The sequence below is a fragment of the Dromaius novaehollandiae genome, chromosome 1, assembly GCF_036370855.1.
Source record: "Dromaius novaehollandiae isolate bDroNov1 chromosome 1, bDroNov1.hap1, whole genome shotgun sequence".
Lineage (NCBI taxonomy): Eukaryota > Metazoa > Chordata > Aves > Casuariiformes > Dromaiidae > Dromaius > Dromaius novaehollandiae.
Genome location: NC_088098.1, coordinates 182,688,577 through 182,704,231, shown reverse-complemented (window position 1 = coordinate 182,704,231; position 15,655 = coordinate 182,688,577). Strand labels below are relative to the sequence as shown.

Below are 15,655 nucleotides of genomic sequence, written 5' to 3'. Positions count from 1 at the left end.
AGTGTTTTGATAGCTTATGTAATTAGCTGTTTTTTCTGTACATTATAAATATCTAAATAATGCATAGAGGGTGCATTTTTCCCAATCTTTGTGAAATAAATGCCACTAGACTATACTAGGATGTTTTTCTGTCCCCTTTCCCATATTTGCATCATGTTTTAAAGCAAATTGAAGTGTCATATTTTTTAAGAATGTCTCAATTTTTTTTCTGCTTAGTCAATATTTGTTTGAATGCATTATAAAATTGCTGTCAAGACTGACCTATCCAAAAAAGGGATTGTAAAATACATGCAGAGTTACTACATTAAATCATTTGCATTACCACCCTATTATATCCCCTCCCTCTTACCCATAGTGAATTATTTGTATCAATGGGAGTTATTCCTGAATAGGCCCTGTGGGTTTGGCCACTGGTCGTCAACTAAAAGTACTTTGTCCTTTTATAGCACTGCGGCCATACTGTTTCAGAGACGGCCATTCACAAGGTTAAGATAAAAGCAGAGGCCATTTTGGGGGAGGGATTCAGATCTGAAATGAATCCTTTTCCCAATATTTAAATTTTCTGCTTGTTAACTAAAAATATTTTATTTTTCAAGCATTCCTGACTTTGCTTTCCTTTGTTATCCTCACCCTACATACCATCACAAGTAGACTTCAGTCTGTTGAGCTGCTTCTTCCAGGTGAGCAAATACTTCATCTGCTAGTTGTCTTCTCTTGTGGTCCAAATTTTGCACATGAGATTATAAAGCTATGTAGGTTCTTTTCTTTTTCTAAGTCTGCAGCTCTGAATTTGATAGACTGTGGCATTTCTTGAAGGGCTTACAAGTAATCTGATGAAGAAGTTGCAGGTTTGTGTTTGTTTTCTATTCAAAGGAGTTGGACTGAAATTTAATCTGAGAAATATTCAAAATTAAATCACTGTCTTATTCTACTTGTTTTGGTCCTGATAGAGCTTCTAAAATAAGGTGTGCCATTCAGAAGGCACCAGAACATGTGAAAGAAATGAAAATGTGAGCTTGTATGACTTGGGGTGTGTGGTGTGTGCATGTACATTTTCTATGTACGTTCCTATTACAGCTGCTCACTGTAATTGCAAGGGAATATGAGTAGCTCAGCACTATACTATGTTTAATACTGCAACTATGTGATTACTACCAATCTCTGTAGGAACGCGTGGTTCACAAGTACGAGCAAGTTGATGGATCTGTCTGTGGAATCAGAACAAATCTTTCTTATGATTCATTTTTGCCACAGATAAGCCATAAAACGAGGACAGCAGATTGATGGAGGTTTAGGTTTTCTGCTGTTGTTTAAAACAGTAGATGTAGAGCAGGTTCTTCTATTTTATAGCCTGAAGCTGAACTGTCAACATGAAAGATGTACGGACTTAATATCTGAGAGCTGGGCAGAAGAATTTCTTCCTACTTTTTTTAGAGCAGATTAAGCACCACACAATATAGCTCATTACTGCCTAGGGTAAATTTATTGAAGAGGCAGTTTTTGCTCAAGTGCATGAAATACTTTGTCTAGTTATTACCTCCTTTACTGCAAGACACAGATATCGGCTGAGAAAGACAAAGATTTTCTTCGAAAACCCTGGCTGCCAGTATTATTAGAATTTCTATATCTGACCAAAAAACATCAAGTCTGAAACATTATTTCTGCATTTTGCCTGTGTGAGTGTGTATGACTGAGTCATACACTGTAATTATTTGTAGCCAGCGTACAATTTTTGGTTTATTAAGTCTGCACTTAATGAGGAAAAAAAACAGAATTGATTGTAATAGGTAAAGTGAAATAACCAAAAATGATAGCCATTCATGTTTTATCCAGCTTTGGAGATTCTCTTTTTTATTTTTAGTTTGGGATCTTTAATTAATGAAAAAGTAAAATCATTGACACTTCAGAAATCCTTATGTCAAGTATCAAAAGGCTGTTATATTGAACATTTTGAAGGAGGAACAGAGGAATAGAAACATAAACTAATGAATAGAAAAATAAGAAGAGAAACAAAAAAAAACAAGGAAGAGAAAAAAAGAAGCAGAAGAAATAGCTTTTCACATATTTGGCAATAGTTTAAATTTCATGCAAGCTAACACCTTTTTGAAAGTAGGTATTTCTCCTCTTCATTGGTACAGTCGTATTTATATTCTGGAATGACAGATCCTCTAGATGTGCACAGGATAAAATTTCCTGTTGTCTTCATTCATGCCCACATCTGTTTGGATCAGTACCTTAGAGGTGTGGAACAACATAAGGTAGGACTTAGCTAGACTCCAGTTTGTTGGACGTCTTTAAAAATTCCTCACACTTTTTTCACAAAGCTAAATTGTTTCTTAGTTTTATATTACAGAATTGTTTACAGCTATGTGCTTTTGCTATATATTTCTAACAGAACCAAAACTGGAAAAAGCTACCTGAAAGGAAAAATGCCATGCCAAAATATATTCTTGTTTAGAGCTCGCAGGAGATAAAACTTCTGTTGTGTTACGTAAGATTTTCTTTCAATTTTGCTTAATACCAGTTAAAAAAAAAGGGGGAGAAAAAAACCAAAACAAAACCTTATGCAGCTGAGCTCAACCACAACCATTTAGCAAAGTGATAAGTTAAGCTTGAAGGGATTTGTGATTGAGTGAGGGAACGAAACTCTTTTTAAAAGGTAAACGCGGCCTTTTCTATAATCACTGAATTTTTTGGATGGTTTTAAAAGGATTTTGCCCTCAAGCAAAGCAGGTATATACCAGACATTTCCTCTTATTGCATGTGTTCGGCCTACATATATCCTATATATTTACTTAAAAAAATTTTGTTTGCGCTTTTGAGTTTTTCAGAATGACCTATTAATAAATTTTCTTTATTAAATGACTTTTTTTTTCTGCTCATGTAGAAAAAGGTATGTTCTGGGTTAATAGGTTTAAATTTTGTTTTACCTTGACATATTTTCCATTCAAAAATTGTACCCGAATGTTTATATTTACAAATTTCCTTTCCTTGTGCGAACTGATCTTGGATGCTCCTAAAAGTTATATTCTAATAAGTGGCATCTAAATTATTGTGGGACGAAGGTTTATAACATAGTGCAAGCTGGAGAATGGTAAGTCTAAACTTGCAGTTCAGAGCTGGAGAAACAGTTCTCAGCAGAAGTACTGCCTGAATTTTTGCTTCTATGATCTTTATATTTTAATTTGATAGAAATATGTTGGCATCTTATGGCTAGTTTTGTTCTGTTATCTCTTGAAACTTCTCCTTTCTTGACCTTTGCTCACAGAGTAAGAGTACATAAGCTAATCTGCCTGGTTTTGAAAGTATCACAAGGAGATCTATACATGAATTACTCTTATGGAAGAGGTGGGAATATAATCAGGTTAACTTAAATCAGTTCTTTCTTGACTGCTGTTGGAGGACATGAGTTTCATTAAGCATGTGTAAATGTGTTGCTGTGTGATGTAACACAGCTGGGCACAACAAGCTGGAGCATGTCTTCCAAGAAATTTCAAAACAGTTATCTTGAGAACTGCTGTGAAAGAAATAGCAGATTTTTGTAGTGAGACTGATTAATGAAAATAAGTCTTTCCTAGTACAGAAACAAAAAGAATCCAATTAGATGTCAGTTCTGCAGCTCTTCTCGTAATCGCTGCCAAGATTCTGTGCAAAATATATTTCCACCCTAGGTATGGAAGGCTAATAATGTTGTATGTAGCATAGAGAACTAAGCATTTTCAAATATTTTTGTCTAAAGATGTAACCTACGTCTGCAATTAGACATTGGGAGTGGAATTTTGGTCCAAATTCATACAGTTAACTGTAGCAGTGGGATTCAGCTCAACTGCACACGTACACCTATGAAGGTGAACATTCTGTTGACTCTGTAGAGTATATCTCTATTTACTGTAATGGGAACTTAGACTCCTATCTACCTTACGGACACCTTCCTTGTAGACACTAAGTGTCAGAATATGGAGCTGTGTCCCACTTCATTTCCTTAGTTAAGTAAAAATGTGTGTACCTGTCTGTCGGAACAACACAAAGTAGTATTGCATGCTGAGTGGAAATGTCTGAGATAGTTTCATACCAGAAGCAGTCTGGACACATTAGTGAAGCTTTTTGCTTAGGCTAAGATAAGCTGCTTCTCAACAAGGTTTTATCTAAGCATATTTTACAATGGTTAGCCTCAGGAACTCATATTTGAAAAAAAATAGGAAAGAAATTTATGATAGCATTAATGATCTCCTAAGTGCTTTCCAGATATTCAAGAAGAAGTCCTATGAAGACAGCTCAAAATCTGTCAACAACAGTTATGGAAAAAAGACCAAATTAATCTGATATTGTAGATGCATTTTCAAGTTGTTTAGGAACACCTTAATGAAGTTGCAATGTGTGTGTCTGCCTGTTTCCTTGATTATCAACCAGTAACTTTTGAACCATTATCTACCCAAATTTTAGAGGGACATGGGCCCCAGAAATAAATTTTCATAAATTTGGTGGAAATAGACAGCTGTAACAGACCATACAAATGTCCATTATAAGTGAAAAATTGAGGTCACAGATTATTAGACACTTGAGACTCCTGACTGAAGAAAGCCTTTATAAATGCCTCAATTACGGGGAAGGCTTCAAGCAGATTTTGTACCTTCCAAGGCATGTTAGTCAATAATAACACAAAAATTTGCAGGAAATAATCCTTCATTAGTTCCATTCCTTATGGAACTATGTTTTATTGTAAGCCCATTACCTTTGCAGACAGTACAGTAGAAATAGGTCTACTTAACAAAAATCAGTATGGGAATAGTAAAGGTCTTGTGAAGAAGCTCAAGAAGTGCAAAACTGTCATGACCAGGAATATTAGTGCAATGAAGATGATAGAAGGCCAGTGAATGAGCAAAGAACTATTTAGAGATTTGAAGAATCATCAAATTTCCTTTGCTAGTAGATGAAAAGTCAGGAAAAGGATTTCAAGTTGTTGGTGAAATGACACTCCAAAAATCATGGAAAAACAACTTGACTTCTGAGGCTGTTGAGTGGCTGATGAGACATTTGATTTGCAAATTCTGAAAGGATATATATTCATTTAATGCGGGGGGGGGGGTTATCTTTTTCTTTCCCTTCTCAAATGCTTTATGCAGACAATTTGTATTCAGAAGAATAATTAGAGAGAACTAATATCTTCTTAGCTTTTCCTGATCTGCTCCCAGGTTGACTTCACTGAGTCACAGATTCTGCATGCCACTTGGGAGGTCTCCATAAGAGTTAGAGAAAATGCAAACAACACCAGCAAGTTTTGAGAACTCGACAGATTTTGCTCTGTGTATAGGAGATAAGCAGGACATTCTTGATGTAATTATTAACCCCTTACAACTGTCACCAGTTGTACTCATGGGATAGGATGAATATTCACGATATAATAAGATTACAATGTATGTTAAGCATTTCCTTTGTAATGCTTCATAACATCTTATTAAGTTCTCCTCTATTTGTGATTCTTTACCTGCTTTCACTCAAGTGTCTCTAAAGCTTCTTGTTAAGAGAAAGCATTTTAACAGCTGTCCTTAAGCTTTGGGATGAATGTATTATGGATATAGAACTGTCTTCACACCTACAGTCACCTCTTTTCACTTGTTTGTGCAGTGAACACCTCCAGCTTCTTGTCGATGCACTTGATTGCAGCATAAGAGGTTTACAGGGTCAAAGCTAGTCTTGTATCTTTTGTTCTGTCATGCAAGTCGTGTCAGCTTTACTCTCATAAACATGACTTTTTTGTACTTTTATAATTACAGTATATCAATAGCATAATTAAATATTTTTCTTCCATTTGTAGGATGGTAGTTTTCTCTATAATATATCCAACAATATCGTTGTGAATGACTGCATGTATGCACGTATGTGAAGGTGATCTGTGTTATAAATTGTCAGTGGGATGGAATAAATTGCCTTTGCCTTGTACCTTTGCCCAACTCACCTGCCTCCAGCCCACTGTTCTCTTTTGCCACAATTTATTTTACCATTCCAAACTTACAAATACTTCACACAAGTGAAAACAACTAAAAATGATAAACTGCTAGATATTTATAACTGAAAATTCACCCTTGCCCCAAAATTTACCAGGTGAAGTTCACATCTGTAGCTTTTCTATATATACAAATGCCACTATTATATGACCCAATTCAGGAATGCATTCATGCTTGATTTTAGTCATGTGTGATCCCACTGAAAATGAGGAAAAATATTTACTCTTTTTAAAATCTCATAAAAGATGAAAGATGAAGACATATAATGTGAACAGTTGAACAACAAATTTGATGAGTCTTATGCAGTGAGCACCCAGCATACCTGAAGAAATTGAAAGAGGACATAAAATAAACAAGATTTTTTAAAAGAATTTTGTCTTTTCCTGTTCCAATCTCTTGAAACTTCCTGTGATTTTGGTGGATGGAGAGAGGCTTTAGACAGGCAAAAAAAATCTTGAATTTAGGTGTGTTTTATTCTCCCAGACTATTACTGTATTTTAAGATAATCACATGGCACAAGTTAAGAATTTTATCTATATTACAGATCCATTCTCAGAAGACTTTGCAATCCCCATTGCAGCCTTTGATAATTCAATTAGTCTCTCAAAAAGTTGGGAGTAGCTGATAAATTCACTTTAATGTTAAGTCAAGTACCCCAGCAGGTTTCTCTTAATATGATCACTTCTTAGGGAGTGTAGCTCCAGAAGTGATATCTCCCAAATGGAACTTTTTACAAGGAATATGTGGGACTTTAAAACAGATTAAAAGAACTCTCTTTACCAACATACCTTCTCACCATTAATAAAGTTACTTCAGATCATGGCAGTGATCTCATTCACTCAGATGGTTGTCCATCTAGTCTAATTTAATTTAATTGGCAACCTTAGCGCCCTCCATGGAACAGTTTCCATGAATATGATGAATGATCTCAGGAACAGAGAATGCCATTAAACAAGCTGAATTTAACCCTTCACTTTAAACTTTGTCTTTTGGGATTCCCAAATCCTATTGGCAGACACTGATTGCTCAATAATAAGCAGGAGGGGATTAGCTACATCTGCATTGACCGTGTCTTCAGAGGCTGCTAACAATAACGCCAGCTCTGTTTGTCTACCTCTAGGAAAAGAACAAAGAATACATGTTAGAAGCAAAAGATGAACAAAAGGATTTAGTGTGGTAAATAGATGCATGTCCCTGTAGAAATCAGACAGCAAAGCATAGAGAGGAAAAAAAAATCCAAATAAGAAAATGTTGCTTTTGTAACTATTGTAATGTAACTATTGAAACTGTATTGAAAATGTAACTATTTACAACCAGTTGGCCTTAATAGGCAGATTTTCATTGACCTTCTGTACAGGATTACATTTTTGCTAGAAGGAAGACTTGAATTTTAGATGTAGTCATCCATGTCATCAAAGATGCATGTTGTCATCATAGTTACAGCAAGTTAACTGTGACACTGAAAGCATGTAGAAATGCTGTATTTTCCTCTCCAAAGGTAGAAAATAAAAAATCAACAGAAATATATGTATCCCTCTCTGTGTGAAATGCTTTATACTCTATTTTTACTCCACTTGGATTTCCCGTTTTAAATTAAATAGGTTATAATATTCATGGATGGCATTTGGTGATTGTTTTATAAACAGAGAAAAATTTTAAAATACATTATTTTAGATTTGATTTTTTTTTCAAAGAAAGAGACTGACTGCAAATAAATGCAAACAAATTAATTTCTGATGAACTAGTTCTTTGAAACTTTAAGGAAGATGTTTTATGTAGACATAGATTTAATATGTCATCTCTTCTGTTTTCTACCTTACTTCTGTTTTCTAACTCTGAAGATTAGAGACTTACATAATCACTGTTTTTCTATACAGGCTGGTTATCCTAGTAAGGAATCGTCCCTTATTTCTACTTACTAATTTTATTTTTTTAATGTAATTTTTGTTATTATTATTTTCCCTTTAGTATATCCTTAGATTTTCTCTACCCAAAAGACACTCTAAAGCTGATAATATATATCCAGGGATATTTTGTGGAGATTAGCATTACTGTTCTGCTCCAAAATATTCCTTTGAAGTTACACAGATGCAATGAACTGCGTCCGAAAATGTTGGAGGCAGATTAGAACATCCAGCCGCAACTGAATTTACTTGAATATGGTGTAGGCCGGTAGGGCCCTGTGTCTGAATGTAGCTCTGGTGATATATCACAGGAACATTTTATAATGCAGATGCACTCTGCAGGATTGCCATCACTAGTTTTTCACCTGATTATGTTTTAAAGAAATTAATTGCTAAATATGTGTGTCAGCTTTTTGCAGAATTCTGGCTGATATTTTATGAAGACAGTTGTTGACAATATGCAGATCCTTGTTTATCACCCCTGCCTAGCTCTCTTAGAAATACCATCATTGAAACAAATAGCACTTGCTAAAACAAACTGAAAATTTATTTACAGAAGGAATATTTGGGTTGATGTGTGAAAGCCGTAGACTTAATGAATGGAAGATCTCAGTCCTACTGAACTTTTAAAATAAGAATTTTGAGCTCAAAATTGTTTCCAATAATGGAATTGTTGATTAGTAGGAATCCCAAATAGGCTGCTCTATTCCAATAAAAAATAAAATATTTTGTTCTTGGAAAAGATAGAAGTATAATACTATGATTTGCTTTTGGGAATTTCAAATAACGTAACATCTGACTCCAAAAGCCAAGGCTAGCAGTTCTGTAATCTCAGGACAGGCAGGCAGGCAGGCAGGCAGGTATGCAAAATCTGTTAAATAAGTATGGGCTATGATTCACAAAGATTCCTTTCTGTCAATTTCGTAGTTAAGCAAAAATTAAATCTATACTTTGGTACCATTTTCAGAAAATCTGTAAGTTTGAACTGGTGTTAAAAGGGAAGACTGGACTTCAGCATCTTTGTAAGTGCCCGCTGCTTCTTCTACTGAGTTTAGCATTCAGCTGGACCTGCAAACCAACAGAACCTGTGCTGCAAAAGCAAGGTACTGTTCAAGGTTAGAAGAGTGTCTCTTGGAGAGAAAGGCTTTGGCTCCCGTCTGCCTCTGTATCTAAATTCCAGGAGGAGTTAGGATGATATCTTGAACATACCTCATGGGACAGCTTGTTCTGTACACAAAGTATAGCTGATCAGATGGTCTTCATATATCTTGCTAGATTCTTGGAAATAAAATAAAAATCAAAGCTTCTTCATACTGTGCCAGATATCTTGCCTGTGTAAAGATGGCAGCACCTCTACATCAGCAAAGCCACTCTCTTCTAGGGTTCTGACAAGAACTCGGTTGGAACCAGACCTGCAGCCTCAAGGAGGCAGCTGATCAGCTATAATTTGCCTCAGTGAAGAGCAGCAGATCCCAGTGTGTTCCTTCAGGCATTCAAAATGCAGCACTTTGACAAAAAATTTAATCATAAAAAAGAGAGAGAGAAAAAAATAGTAGTAGCTTGGTATCAGCACAGTAGCACAGTATTAGAGGAGAAAGAAAGTTACTTCACTTTTGCAGGGAAATAATTCAGTGGAAAAGCATCATGAATCTTGATTTGACTAGATGATGAATGAATATTATGTGGAAATCCCAGAGATAGATAGTACATATGTGTTATCACTGAGATACTACTTTGCAAAGGGAATTTTTTCCTACCAAATAGGTAGGAATATTAGGAGCACAGTGTGGAAAAGGGGATTCACAATGCTGAGTTAGACATCTAAATTCTATCCCTTGAACTGGGGAAAACTGGGCCCTTAGAATCAGGAAAGATAATCTGCTGTGTGCCGAAAAGCTTCAACCAGCTAATAGGAAAAGCCAGAATGATGGGTATGTCTCTAACACTAAATAGATAACTTCACAACGTTAAATCCCTGCATATTAAGTGAAGATAGGTAGGCCCATCTGGGAGATGTTTTAGATCTGGAGCCTACCATAGGCATTCTGAATGGCTCTTTGAAGCCATCTTTCACTGTCGTCTATGAAGATAGAATAAGAATTCAAGACTAATTTTAATCACTAGAAATTAGATGATGTGGCTATCTCTGTTTCTTGAATGAGATTAGTCTCTCTCTTATAGCTGCTGTTAAGCATCTGACGAAACTAATATTCAGAGTCTGAGTCCACTTCCTGTGTGTTTCTTTTTAATCTCTTGATTGACAAGAACTCTCCCAGAATTCCCTAACTGCTAGATTAGGTTAAAGCTCCCTCTTGCTTGTTTCCCTGTTGCACGATAGTAAAGCTCAAACAAAAGGGGTGAAAAACTATAGCAGAGGCTCTCAGCAAGCTTGTCTTCCCTGCTCACCAGGAGTCAGTGTACGCAGTAGGAGCTGCAGGTTTGACCAAGTCTCCTAAAGAATCTATAGTTCAATTCTTCAACTTCAAGGGTATCTTTCTGTAATGTGCACACCAACGCTATTCACAATAATAATTTAAACTGAACTTAAGGTAAACTGAGCAAGTTAGATGTGCCTGCTCAGGTTTAGAAATCAGGCTCTTCAGAGATGCTTTTTTCTTTTTTTCCTGAATCTCAAAAAAACTGAAGCAGGTACAGTTGCCTGGGTAGGACGATGCTTTATAGCCTTGTTCATAAAAAGAAATCTTAGTGAAAGAAACACCTTGAGCATATTTCATTTTTTTCTGTTGTGAGAGATGTCAGATGTCAAATTCACAGCAGCTTTTTTAGGTGTGTCATCATCACTCCCCACCCCCTGAAGAACCCACTTGTGTACATTTTCCCAATTAGAGGCATTTTTTACTTTGCTGGTTTTTTTTTTTTAATGAGAGCATTGACACAAATGTTAAAATAATTTCAAACGACCTTCAATTTTTTTTCTCATAGCATTAGTTCTATGCAACTACCTCTATCTTTTAATGAATCATTCTTCTGTATATAACCAAATAGCAGGATTTGCCATGATCTTTGATATTTTCAAAATATTTGAAATCTCAGATCAAGCACTTTGCCTGAGTCTTGATTTCACGGACAACAGTGAGCTGAATAGTACACTAACATGTAAAGTTCCCCCTCATATCACCTAAAAACATTTATGACATCTCTTCAGAATTGATCCTGCTTTGCCTGGCAAATAATTAGGTCCTCTGAAGTCTGATGTGGGTAAAAGAGGGAGGAGCAACAATTGAGGGGGGAAAGAAAAGAAAGAGAGAAGAAATGGGAAACATAGTTCTATATAAAACATTTCTAGAGAAAACAGCTCTGTCTGATTAAGAGACTGTACGAAATGCCAAATGTCATGCTAAGAAAAGAGCACAATTTCTATTTAAAGATATTCAGAAGACAGAAGTAAAATATTTTGCTGATAGCCATAGTGCAGAGCTCTTTGCAAATCTTGCCAATAATGCAAAAATAATTCTACAAAATCACATACATCCTTTTAATTTATTTCTTTTGTATTAACAACCCAGGTTAGAGTTCTTTATATAGTAAAACTAGGGACAATTAAGTCTGTTTAACACAGAGATAGATGCCAGATGTATGCATGTAGCAGTTACAGTGGAAGCATATGCATAGTATCAACTCTGCAAATACTTGGGCTCCCTAGGCACTCAACAGTTTTGAAGCTAAGGGAGGGAATGTTTTTATGTTATAACATTTTCCCTTGGTGGTAGCAAATTAGCTGCCTTGTATCCATCTTCAGCTGGAACTGCAGAGTCACTTGAGAGCTTACAAATAAGTTGAGCGCTCTGCTAAACTGCTTGTTAGATACCTGAGAAGTATGATACATACCGTATGCGTGCAGTAACAGGTAGATTAAAGGAAAAAAATGTTTGTTTTTTTTTATTTTTTTCCCCCACAAGAACAAATTTTTCCTACCTTAATTCCTTACAGAATTTGTGCAAGGTCAGACTGAGCCTTGCTTTCATGTATGGTGCTCTGCACACAGGTTTTGTCTCCTTGAGAATTAAAGAAACTCTGTTTCTCAAAAAATTCCCAAACAAATACCCCCCCCCCCCAAAAAAAAAAAAAACAAAAAAACAAAAAAACAAAGCAAAGCTACCTTTTATTAGAAAACTCAGGGGCTGTTTCTGAAAGAAAAGATGAAATAGCTATCGGGGCCCAGTTTTCTCTGCTTCCCATTACCTGTTATACTAAGGATCAAGCCAAAAATATCTGTAGACATCTCGTCCCTTTCTTTCCTTTAGAACAAAAGGGCTAGGAGGAGGGGACACCCATTAATATCAAAATCAAGGAAATCACAGTGGAAAATATACATGGAACTATAAATTAAGTAAATATCATCAGTGATGAGTTCCAATAAATCAAAAGGTCTCTGAGTACCCCAAGAAAGTCTATCATGTCTGACTCTATAATATCTTTTGCAACATTTCATAGCATGTCTGCCCCATTTCTAGTATTGTAGTATCTTCACCATCATTTCTTCATTTCATTTTCTTAAAGGACAGACACTAACCAACATATTCTGAAGTTCCTTCCGTAGATAAAAATTAGCAGCTGTAACTTCTACTTGCTTTGTCAGAGCACTGTTTAACTTACCTAGTGCCTTGTATAGCATTCAGGTAAATAAACTGAGGGCACAGTGAAGAGAAATTGCACTGACTGCATCTCATTTTTTGGTGATATTTCTAGCTTGTGCTTAAGTCCATGTCCAGGACTATAGGAGTTCTTAAAGGAACATGATTCAGGTGATGGGTTGCTAGACACCAGAAAAGTAGCTTCTAACAGGAAATAGGCTTAAAAAGTGAAACCATTAGTGAAAGCAAAGGCTACATAATAGTGCCATCTGAAATACACCCTGAAATACTTAGTTTCCTGAAAGGTATGTTTTGTCTTGTCACAGTGCTCAGACATCAGTACAACAGATTAAGCTGTAACAAATGGAAGGATGACTGACAAAAAGGTGACTCTCAGTTGAACAGCTCAGCTGCTGCTGCAAAAAAGAGTAACTAGCAAATGAGATTTTCTGTAGTAGTGTTGTTAAGACCTATAGTCTCATAATTATGATCCTGAAAATATAAGAAAGCAATGTGGAACTCAAGGTTCTCAATGAAGTATCTGGGAAAATGAAGACATGAATACTCTGAGATCATCTTCAGTAGGTATCTTTCAGAGATTCATTTACAGTTCATACAGAACCTGAAAATTTATCAACTCAGTTTACAAGTACAGTTCTCTTTACCAAACTACTTATACTTGCAGCATTAGATTCCAAGTGGCATCCTTAATTTTTCTTTCTGATTGATCTAATTGGAGCAGCATCCAGGCAGAAAGTGAAGTAGCATTATGAAACTCAAATTACTGAAAGAATGTAGGTGCTTCATAAATTGACTTATGGGGAATTCCACCCTAGAAATCTATTTTGAAGGTAGTAATAAAACATAATACCAGCAATCTGCTAAATAGTCTAGGAGACCATCTAGTCAAACGATAATATGCAATAATATGAATATGCTACTTATCATGGCATAGGTGAGATTCCAAAAGAAATTGTTAAATCATTTTTTTCCCTTTTCCCATAAATATATTTTTATATCTATTTGTCCAATTGAGGATTCCTTAAGATGCCTGGACCACTGTATAGCCAGCATTTTTCTGAGAGCAGAATCATGAAAAGCACTTTTCCATTTATTCTGTCAGATGCTTTCTACCTCCCATGAAGTCCAAAGTGTATGACCCTTGTGCAACATCAGCCTTTTGAAGCAGAGAATGATACTCAGTGGGCTTTTCCATCTATCAGTGTAAAACAGACATGGTCTCATTATGTCTGGTAAAAGAGATTTTAAATGTAAATCCAGGCATGCTGGCAGGAGTGTGAGGGAAGCAATACTCTCACCAAAGTAGCCAAATTTAGGATGGTTCAGTTTCCGTACTGCCTTTGCTCTTTTATGTGAGACTTTATAAAGGAAAACTCATAGAGTTTAAAAAGCTTTAATGCATTGATTCTGTATCAGACAAAATCATGCTCTGACACAGAACTCCATATATTTCCATTCAAGATAGTTAGGATATAAGCAGAGCCATCGAAAGGATATAGAAACAAATTTCTTCAGAAACCTATTGTGTTTCTCTCGGTGGCACCCTCATCAGTCAACATCTGTAAACAGGTTGTCATCTCCAAATTTGAGAGAAGCTTACAAAGCAAAAAGCTTAGTGCCTTCTAATTAAAGACTTGTATACTGAGATAATTGATAGCCAGTGAAGAGGACTCAGTGGTATAACATATAGCTAATCATCGGTGGTTTGATGGTGTGACAGATGGGGATAGCTTTAAATTATGGACCTTTTTAACGTTGGTATTTTCAGGAAATGCCAATAGCCTGATTATATTCTCATTAATGTTGTCTTTCCTTCTCATTCATTGCTTTTGTTTGTCATAATCACTTGTTACCTCTTGCCTGTAACTGTGCAATCTATTATCGGTTGTATAGGACGCAGCACAATGGGCCTGGTTCCTGACTGAATTCCTAAACTTTGCCACAGTGCAAAATACAGCGCTTGTATTTACTAAATATTGCACATTAGATATGGAAATTACTGCTATTACAATTATGATGAGCTCACAATGAAGTAAGTTAGCAGAAAAGAGCATGAATACCATGCAATATCTGCAAATGATTACACAAATTTGGTTAAGTTTCAGATTAACAGTTATTCCATTTTTACAGGCCAGTCCTGAAACAATCCCTCTGTAAAATCTGTGGAACTGCCTTGACCAAGAATAGGAGAATACGCTGCATTAAAAATGTCCTTTTTAACAGATCTGCAAATGTGTTTTCTTCCATTAACTTTTGCAGTTTTGTTTCTCTTCTTTTCCAGGAAACAGTTCTTGGGCTCTACAACAAGGATTTACTGTTTAAAACTAAGAATTTGTCAGATAAGCCACTAAAGTTTTTCTGTGAAAGTTTCTCAACTGAGTGCAGAGCCGGCACAGCTAGATCCTACACCTTGCTCCCCGCAGCCCTGGGCTAGGAAGTTTTTAGGATGGACAAGGCAGAGGCCATAATGTCTTTTCACAGCTGTCCTATAGTCCTTTGGCAGCCGTAACACAACTGGCCCAAATGATAGCAGGTCCCAGCCTTTCCGTAGTCTGACTCGCAGGCAGACTTTGGAAGCCAAATCTGGGTGTTCGTTCCCAACACCTTCTCTTTCTCCTCTACTGGGAAGGAAGCGGGACATGCTTTCTGGTACTTGGACCAACACTCTTGTCCCTCACTGCTCACAGTGGCCACAGCCTGATAGGAAAGCAGGTAATGAAGCCAGAATTGGGTAACGAACCCAGAGTTTTGCTCTCCTCTCCATTCTTCTGTGCGATTTTGCTAGGCGGCTGCAGTGGAAAAGGACCAGCATCTTCTGAGGCAGCTCACCTTGCGCCATGGCTCTGCCTGGGGCTGTCTGAGAAGCAGTGTCCTTTCCCTCCTGCATCTCCATGCATGGGTCAAAGAACACATTTTTCAGTTCACAGCCAAATATAAACTTGTGTGTTTATACAGTCACCTTTGGGAGTGAAAATTTCATAGGGAAAAATTTCAAGGGCCACGACTGTGTCTAGACCACAGATAGAAAAGTTTTTTTTTTTTTTTTTTGTCCTGCTGGGGAAGTTTTGACATTGCTGGGAATTTCAGAAGCAGAGCCTATCCCCGTCTGTGACTCACAGGTCTGATTTTC

The 15,655-nt window shown here is 36.4% G+C and overlaps 1 protein-coding gene across 4 annotated transcripts in view; it reads left to right on the top strand.

The window, feature by feature from the left end:
• The window catches only part of PCDH17 (protocadherin 17), a 91,438-nt gene that overhangs the window by 64,274 nt on the left and 11,509 nt on the right, over nt 1-15,655 (top strand). Inside the window, exon 4 of one of the 4 annotated variants that reach the window (XM_026101152.2) lies at nt 5,193-15,655. The exons of the other annotated variants lie outside the window; for them this stretch is intronic. Within the exon in view, the coding sequence (XP_025956937.1) occupies nt 5,193-5,197 (5 nt within the window). The 3' untranslated portion in view covers nt 5,198-15,655. The remainder of the gene's footprint in view (nt 1-5,192) is intronic. 4 annotated transcript variants of the gene reach the window in all.